Below are 9,383 nucleotides of genomic sequence, written 5' to 3' on the forward strand. Positions count from 1 at the left end.
ATGTGTTGATGAGTGATGTTACAGCATCACTTGCTTGAAAACTGATTGGTTCGTTTACTTGTTAGAGGAGAACAAAACGAATTCCACGATGGTGGTGGTAGATAGTGTAAAAAACTGAGATTATATAATTTTAATTGCTTTATTTTTGAGATATTGTTTTTATCGCATGTCAAACTCGCTAAAATCCTATAATATTTATCTTAATTTCATCAAATATTTAATTATATAAAATTGAAATATTTTGATGCTCATTTAATTATATTATGGACCTGGCGATTTTGATATGCAATTGATACACTTTAATGCACTAAATCTTAAAAACTAAACAATGTAAAATATCATACACTAACATGATCACTATTACAGTAAATATCACTAAACAATATAAAAGTACTAAGCAACAGTCTTTCAAACACTGCAAATCCGTTCAACTTAGGTGAATAATTACTTAAACTGTTCCATTGTCACATAAAGAAATTGTATCATAACTAATACTGAATTAGTTCACAACCGCGGTCGTTTTCATTGCGAGTCACTACTGGAACTAGAGCTCGAGTCTGTGGACATGACCTCGACATCTTCCTGGGCTGGGGCGTCCTTGCCCCGCGCGTCGATGGCCACGGAGTTCCCGCCGCCCACGGACATGTGCAGCTCGCCCGACGGGTGCCACGTGAACTGGTTGCTTGCAGTCGCTGGAACTTAGACATTACGTCAATAAACATGTTTTGCGTCACACAAGCCATAATTAAAAAGGAATTCCTTTGATATTTGCACATTGTTGGCAACAGTGACTAATCCTTTAGAAATTGGCGTGTGTAAGACAGCATTGCAAGAGCACCAAGTGTGGCTTTGTGTGTCATTATTAACGTCAAACTAGCCACAAACAGGATTTTCTAAAAAAAACTAAAGGCTGAATCTTTTTATCGTCATCATCAATTTTGATGGCGGGTAAAGTTATCTAAGTTTTTGCCAACATTGCCCACGTCGATTTCCCATGGAAATGCAGCTCGTATGACCTCAATACAAAGGGTGATCCTAGCGTTCTCTTTCTAAGAAATTACGGTTGTCTACATATACTTCTACACAAAACGAGTGGGCAATGATACTTAGCCGTTTTTGCTCTTTTACATACAAGTCGCATACAGAATTTTCAAAATTGATAGTGTTGTCACTTTTGAGGAAATCTGTTACAATACTTTTAAGGCCAAAATATGATCGTTGTTGTACTTTTTATACGTTAAATGTCTAAAACATGTAAATAAAGATTAACGAGACAAATTAAACAAGTACTTATTTATGAAACTACTCTGGTGTACAAACATCACTTTCTTTTACTTATATACGCAATCGGGTAAATTGTCCGAAAGTGATCGTTTTTCGTAGTCATCACAATTTTGGTGAATACAGGCTTTTTTAGTTTATATAATACAAATTCTGTAGGTATGCTTCATGTTTTATAACAGGTTTAAACCTTCCTCAAGAATCACTATATTAATAGGTGAAAACCGCATCAGAATCTGTCCAGTAGTTTTTGAGTTAGTTAGTTCGCGAGCATACAGACAGACGGACGCGGCGCATACTTTGTTTTATGAGATGTAGTGAAACTCAGAAATATTCTTCAAAGTTTTTTTTAATACTTGTAACCATTTTTTTATAAGATTTTGCCCGCAAATAGTCACTCTACATTTGACAACTGGTTAAAAACTCCCGCGTTAAGTTAAACACTTTTATTTATTTATTTATTTTTCACTTTATTGCGCAAGGGTACTTACAACAGGCAGACTTAATGCCACTATAGGCATTCTCTACTAGTCCTATGGTTGGTTATAGGGCAAAACTGAAAAACACAAACATAACTTATTTTCAACTAAAAACAGAAGTGTCAGTGTAAGTCTTATACCTACATTTGGCAACATAAAACATTGGTTTTAAAATGCCTTTTTGGGCAAAGATACCCCTGGAGGCAAAGTTGGCTAGCTCGACGGTATTTGTTTTATGTGAAATACAATAAGATTTTAAAGTTCTAATTAAACGAAAATAAAAGAGAAAATATCTCCTAAATATACTTGCAAAGCTGCTTGCCTTGAGAACATCAGAATAGTCAGTTGTATGTCCAAATAAAATCAAGAAAAACGAGTTTCATCAGTAGAACTTGCAAATGTCAGATGGGTTATCCTATACCATATGGACATATTTTGTGTTTTAGTTAGCTAAAACAACACAAAGATTTGGTAAAGTTCCAAACAAAGACTTCTGTTGGAATGTAAAGTTCTAAGTGTATTATTAAAATGTAAATTTATTCAACTGCCAACATGGTCACCATAATAAATAGCTTCGGACAACAAATATATAACCAATACCATTCAACGAAATGGTGATATTGCAGGTTGTGGCTAGTAGTAGCTTAAGTAGATAACAACAGAGTAAACCAATAGGAAAAAATATTTAATAACAATAAATTCTAAGAACAACATTTCTTAGTCATAGCAAGTGTCTTACCTCCTCCTGTAGTAATTCGGTGTAAATCATTCAGTGTTGATGGTGTGTGCCCATTGAGTGGCAGGTCACAGAGGCGACCGAGCATTCCCAGCCTCATCTCAAGGTCTGTTGGGTACGGCCGGCGCGGGTCTCCAGGCTGCCAGGACAGAGGTGCGCTGACTGCATTTGAAGCACTTATCCTAAAAGTATTATTGGGAAAAAGATTAAGTAAGTTAATATTTTTTTACTAAATATCTTTACATTCAATTTGTTTCTGTCACAAGTTGGGAAGAAATAAACAAAAAAAATTGTTGAACTGGTTAGTTCAGTTTTTTTGTTTAATTGTTCAATATCAATGTTAAAAAACGTCCTAAGTGCAGAATGTCGGAATAAAATACTTGTTTCATTTAAGAGAAAAATTATATATTTTTGTCTTCTTGTAGAAACAGGAAGGCAAGCAGGGCAGAAGCTTTGTGCTTTTTGGGCAGAAATAAATACGAATACAACCATTAACCCATTCAGGGCCCGTGACTCAGCGTATGGGTCATGTTCAAACAGTCGCGCAGGGCCCGTGACTCACATGTGAGTCGTGAATAAATTCTGATTTAAACATAAACAAAACGTAATATGACGAAATAATATAAGTATAATTTGAGCTAACAACCATCTTTATAAGGCATGTTGAAAAACATAATTGTAAACATGTTTTTTTTTTAGTGAAACAGGGTCTAGAATATTCAAGTTTGGTTTACTGGAAGTGTAATATAGTAAATATTCTGAAATTCGAGATACATACGTGTCCCAAGCAAATGTATAAATCTACATTTCAAAAATATCAAAAATATATTTATGCCTGAAGTTATTGACATGACTCAAGGTATGGGTCACCGTGGCCTGGCGCTAATTGTAAAAACTACACATATCTTCATAGCACGCAAAAATAAACTTTATAACTTTGTTTTAAAGCTTATTTCATGACGAAACTCGTTGCAAATTGTACTTTTTTACAATGGATTACTGTTTGGATGGTAGCAAGCAACGTTTCTAAGGACCAAACTTAATACCATGCCAATTTTTTTTGTTTCATTATAAAAACAGGGCGGCTTAAACAGTCACCAACTAAATGGTATATTGTATTATCGCAATAGTGTGTGAGCAATATTTAAAAGAAAAGATTTTTTCTAAACATTTTCGTGGTAATAAGTACTATAATACATTTTAAGTGCTCTATTGTTTATATTATGACGTTTACCAAAACAAAGTTCATGACCGGCCACATGTAAGATTATCGGAGACACTTGGACAATAAACCATGGAAGCACCTGGGCGGCGGCGGATTTAGCGGCGGTATTATCTTTAACGTGGTATTTTTGACATAAACTCAAGAAATGATTCACCCCATCCCCTCTATTAAGATGTATTTTAGAGTAACATGGGAAATTATATTTAGTCACGATTTATTCGTTGGCGACTTTATTCTCTCTGTGCTCTTCAGTGATTTCGTATTTTGTGATTTTTGTGACCTTGGCTATGGATACCCGGAATTTGAACCCTCCTGACCTCCTGACAAATTGTGCTATGAACTGGATTCCGAACCTGTGTGTCCGAATGTTCATTCTTAGTTTCTTACAAATATCAACAAATTAGTAAATATATATATATTTTAATATGAACAGTAAACAGTTGGTTAGTAAAAATGTTGCATAATATTGTCCAACGGACCGGATTCATAAGCGGCAATTTCTTTGACGTTCGCGCCAGGCCCCGAGACCCATAAGCTGAGTCACACGTTTTAGCTGAAAACGGTTTGTATGGTGGCCCGGCGTGTTGTGTACGCTTCGTGGTTCGTGGCCATGAATGGGTTAATTAGCACCAAAATTATATGCATAATTTTTTTATCCAAAAATTCATAAATATTAGCAGGAAATTATTAATATCTAATAATAAATTGACTAAATCCCACAGTAAGCTCAATAAAGGCTTGTGTTGTAGGTACTTAGACAACAATATATATATGAATACTTAAATACATAGAAAACAGTCATGCTCATCACACAAATAAATACCCTTCCCAGGATTTGAACCTGGACAACCAGCTTCATAGGCAGGGCCACTACCCACTAGGGCAGACCAATTGTCGTATGTTACACGAGGGTTCAGCAAACTGCAAGCCACATGCAGCTTATTGAGGTATGATTCCTAAAACTGATGAATTCTACAGTGGCTCTTCATATCAAAAGTTTGCCGACCCCAGCACTAGATCATTCACCATAAATCGGGATGCCTACCTGTGAGCAAACTTGATCAGCTCCTCTGATGGTACAGGTCGTTTTCTAGACTTGACTATAGATGCTAGTTTTTGTCGTGCTTGATACAAAGAGGTAGCTAGTATCTGCTCTGCATCTTTTAGTTGTCTTTGTAAGTGGTAAATATCTTGATCCTGAAATAATTAGTAATACAAATTATTTCCACAAAACTTTAGTAATTGCTAATTCCAATGTCTTATATCCAGTTTTGCTGTGTATAACAAACAACATTGCTTAAACATGTACCCAAGGCCATTTTTGCGGTTTTGAATTTTGAACTTTCTTTTATTAGAAATAATATAAGTTCAAAACTCGAATTTAATTTGTACCTAAGTACGCGGGACTTTACGAGAACAAATTAGACTATTGTCATTTACTCAGATTACCTTGTTATCTACTTCAGCCTTGAGCTCGTTCATCTTCTGCTGAATTTTAGCTTGTTCATCAGCTAAATCCAACGTCTTTTTGAGTTCAACGTCTTTGGCTAGAAGTAAGTCTGTTAGCTGTGCATGATCGGCTGCCGACAGTTTCTGTGATTTGGGTGCTATCGATACTTCGATAATTTCTCTAAAATAAAATCAGTCATAATAGGTATTATAAAAATTTCAAAAAAATACTCAATAAGACGACAAATAAAATTTCACTCACTTTGCGATTAACTCAATATCATCGATTAAAGAGAGCAATCTATCCTTGGTGCTGAGATGAGATGACATTTTGCTATGAAAAAGTGTAGTTTACACAATTAAACTGTTAGTAACAGTTTCTCTAGTTTCGACACTACAAAATAAATTACCAAAATTGTTAAACGTAGCTTGGAAATGCAATCGCCTTTAGTCTGTCATGGCTGTCACTGTCACTTCGACATATGGTATTTCTGAGTTCCAAATTATATACACAATTTCCCCCTCTCAAAATTCGTATTTGAATAATATATTAATTTTGGTAGTTCATTAATACCATTGTTTGAAAGGACTGTGATTAATAATACATAGCGTATCTGTGACCCTCTCGTTTGATTTATATTTATTGAAGAAAAATGAGCAAATAGCGTAACCCGTTAATCCTGTAGTGGATTGTGGAATTAAGCGTGAAAAAGGATAACTTCACGTGAGATTTGGAACTTACATGGGTTAGATTGACAGAACGCTTCTTCTAGCTGTCGTTATATTGTATGTCTATGTAGCTGTCTTACCAGAGGAGCGTTTGGATTCTATCAAACTTTACCTCTTATATAAAAATAAATAAATTTTTTATTGGCATTAAGGTAAGTACATTTTAGTGTTGAAGTCCCTGACTTCTGAGCTAGGTAAAAACCTGTGTTACAGAAGTCATATATTAATGATTTATATAGCAATGATTGCATATTTTTCTTGTACAAAAACCATTGAAACAATTTTTGATCATGCAGTTCTAGTTTTACCGGTAAGAAATTGTATAGCAACTTTCTGTTTTCAGTTTTAATTCAGGTTAACATTATTTTACAAATTATTTTGATTTATGTACATGTAGAATATAATGCAATGGAAACGTTAAGGTCGTTAAGTTAAAAAAACCGGCCAAGTGCGAGTCGTACTCGCGCACGAAGGGTTCCGTACCATTATCTAAAAATCACTTTTTTGTATGGGATCCCCCTTAAATATTTATTTTATTCTGTTTTTAGTATTTGTTGTTATAGCGACAACAGAAATACATAATCTGTAGAAATTTCAACTGGCTAACTATCACGGCTCATGAGATACAGCCTGGTGACAGACGGACGGACGGACGGACAGCGGAGTCTCAGTAATAGGGTCCCGTTTGACCCTTTGGGTACGGAATCCTAAAAATAAAAAAATCCTTGCAGATAATGATTAGTTGATTACGTTATATAAAACAGTTAATTTTGTTACGTAATAGGATATTATTTAATAGGATCAAGATGGTGTCGCTCTAACTAAAGCTATTTACATAAATACATACTCACCATACATATTAGGTAGGTACCATCTATTATAATTTGTCCATGATCTACGACTATGACTTATGACTGTATTCGTCAACATCCTATCAAAAGACGCATTTGAAAAAGGTAAGTATTTGCAGGTGATCCATACTAACGAAGTTTATAAATGAAGGCAGGGCTGCTGTATGAATATGAACATTGCGCTATTCGAAAGGTGTCCTCAGCAAAAACAAACCGGCAATTCGAGTTCGAGCACGCTGTTACTGCGTGATGCGGGAATGGGATGCAGATATCCACGTAGAGAAGGAAGGAACACGGTGTCAAGCACGTTGTGAGCATGCGCTCACCACGTGCTACGGAGACTTTATTAAAGTGCGCGTGCAAAATTCTTAGTAATTCACATTCATATTTTAAAGAATTTATAGCATGATGCCTATTTCCGTAATTTATTAGCAGAGTTAGACCAAGATAACTCTGCAACGATTTTGATAGCATAGACTGTGCAAGTGTTATTTAATACGTCATAATTCCATAGAAGTTGGCATGAATGTAGTATAACTGGATCAGGCATGATCGGTGGGGGGAAATGTCCGCACGGGATAAGTGCCAACACTGACATCCAATGAGTGCCAATTACATCCACACTTTATCAAGCCCATTCTCTGGACCTCGGCCTGGCAAAAGGTGCGAATCAGAAAATACCTTGTTTCCACCGAGGTATTACTTGGGATCTTTCTCTTTTACTCCAATGAAGGCGTAATTAGAATAAGAAATAAAAATGCCCGGAATTTGTGAACTTCGATTTTCGCGGTTATAGCCCAGTTTTCATAACTATCCGATCTCACTACGCTCGGCAGTTTTGAATACCATGCTTATCTCTGCAGCCTTCGAGTAAATTCGGCCGTTTTTGCGATTTTTTTTTTGCCCGAAGGACTTTTTGGCGCATATTTTCTAGTTATTTTTTTTAAAGTTCACCTCTGGTTACCGAGCTATTAATGTTTTTTTAAGATTTTGGTTTTTATTTTTCCCCCAAAAAACTCAAAAGTGTGACTTGTGACCAGCACCGAAAGATTGCTCTTAACTAGGTCTATCACTGATAAAAAAAATCAAGTTCCGGCCTTTGGGAGTTACGTATCATCATCGTCTAATGATGAAGATCCATCTAATGCTGGATCTTCGTCATCGACTTCAGCCACCTGCAGGTTTTCTTCGTGAATCGGCTTCGGTAGTTCACGAGCTGCTTCTGGCAGGCAAATCCTACTGGACGATTTTGGAGTTCCGATAATTCTAGTGCACGGTGAAAGACTTCTATAATAGTTTTTCTCCTGTTCATTTTCCGGCAATGGTGTTCCCTATCTGAGCGCCAAAATTTATTGCGCGATTCGGCCGCTTGCTCGGAGAGCATACCAACAGGAAGAGCACATGATTATATGAACTCTTCACCGTGTACTAGAATTTTGTGTACCGTCGCAGTCATCGGGTGCCTGGACGTACCTTTCCGCGAGCGTGTGGCAAAAAATGCCGAACTTTTTTGCGTCTATAGAATACTCGCAAGATATGGCGACAAGGATAATATGCAGTCCGTCGATTAACTATGCATCGAGAATCGAGAACTAAAATCTCAGCAAATATGGCACGGTATTTATCTGATAGTGCTGTCCGGGCTGAATAGGGTTGTTTCCATCTACAAATCTTAGGGCAGAATTGTATCCCAATAAATTCGTTTGGATTATAAGAACATGTTAAACTACTTTTAGGGGACCTGTAATGACCATATTTTTGTAAATATTGAATTTAAAATATCTTTTGGCACACGTCACGTGACCAAACTCGAAACGTCTTTGAAGATTCTGATGACGTCACAACTCTCTGATTGACACTGTTGACAGTTAGGCGATAAACAACAAATGACAAATGTCAGTTGACAGCTCGTATCTTCTACGTGTGTATGTAGTTATGTGTCAAACCGTAAACGGTGACGTCACACAATTTTCAAAGAGCGTTTTGGGCGCGAAAGCATCCGTCAAAATATATTTTGTTAATTTAACATATTTAAAGCCGTTTTTAGCATAAAAGTTGAATTTTAGGGCAACTTTTAGTTAATATATAACGTAATACAAGCGTATCAAAAAATTGGAAACAACCCTATTACCATCATTTGTGGTTCCTGAATTAGGTTTCACTACGTCCACCAATAATCCAATCCTTATCTTATTTCAGCCTGAATACGTTTTTGCCGTTCTTCAACAATATGGCCTTCTCCATTTTCGTACTAACGGATCTTTTTTATAACTGAGATGAAACAAAAACTCGAATATACAAGGGTTGCTACTTATATATCCGGAAACAAAAAAACAAACGTACACGGCTGAAAATGGTTTTATTGTTTTTCAAAGTATTCCCCTTGATGATCTATGCACCTTTGCATTCGTGTGAACCAATTTTTGAAGCACTTCTGCCACTCCGCCTGAGGTACCTCCATAACGTGTTGTTTGAATGCGTCGACAGCATCTTCAGCGGTCGAAAATTGTTGACCGCGTAATTTATTTTTTATATTGGGAAATGGCCGGATGATCCGTTAATTCCACATTTTCACCTTCCAAAAATAGAGTTGTTTCGCGTGACGTATGACAGCTGGCATTGTCATGATGAAG

At 36.3% G+C, this 9,383-nt stretch overlaps 1 protein-coding gene across 2 annotated transcripts; it reads right to left on the reverse strand.

Moving 5' to 3' along the window:
- Positions 1–120: 120 nt before the first annotated feature.
- Positions 121–5,884, reverse strand: LOC133516046 (mediator of RNA polymerase II transcription subunit 4). Of its 2 annotated transcripts, none has more exons than XM_061848766.1 (5): positions 5,433–5,884; positions 5,171–5,351; positions 4,767–4,918; positions 2,500–2,678; positions 121–692 (listed from the first exon to the last, which is right to left on the reverse strand). In XM_061848766.1, the coding sequence occupies exons 1-5, from the start codon at positions 5,498–5,500 to the stop codon at positions 523–525; spliced, it is 750 nt and encodes a 249-aa protein (XP_061704750.1). In that variant the 5' UTR covers positions 5,501–5,884; the 3' UTR covers positions 121–522. The 2 variants fall into 2 exon arrangements, with proteins under 2 accessions (XP_061704750.1, XP_061704749.1); XM_061848765.1 differs by having other exon boundaries at positions 121–698; positions 5,433–5,880.
- Positions 5,885–9,383: the final 3,499 nt, after the last annotated feature.

Source organism: Cydia pomonella, chromosome 3 (genome assembly GCF_033807575.1).
Source record: "Cydia pomonella isolate Wapato2018A chromosome 3, ilCydPomo1, whole genome shotgun sequence".
NCBI lineage: Eukaryota > Metazoa > Arthropoda > Insecta > Lepidoptera > Tortricidae > Cydia > Cydia pomonella.

Bases quoted from the DNA above. Each gene is read 5' to 3' on its own strand.
- LOC133516046 (XM_061848765.1), bottom strand. From the start codon at position 5,500: ATGTCATCTCATCTCAGCACCAAGGATAGATTGCTCTCTTTAATCGAT. The intron at 2,679-4,766 runs GTAGGCATCCCG...TAATACTTTTAG, and splicing joins CTGATCAAGTTTGCTCACAG to GATAAGTGCTTCAAATGCAG. The intron at 699-2,499 runs GTAAGACACTTG...GTAATGTCTAAG, and splicing joins CCGAATTACTACAGGAGGAG to TTCCAGCGACTGCAAGCAAC.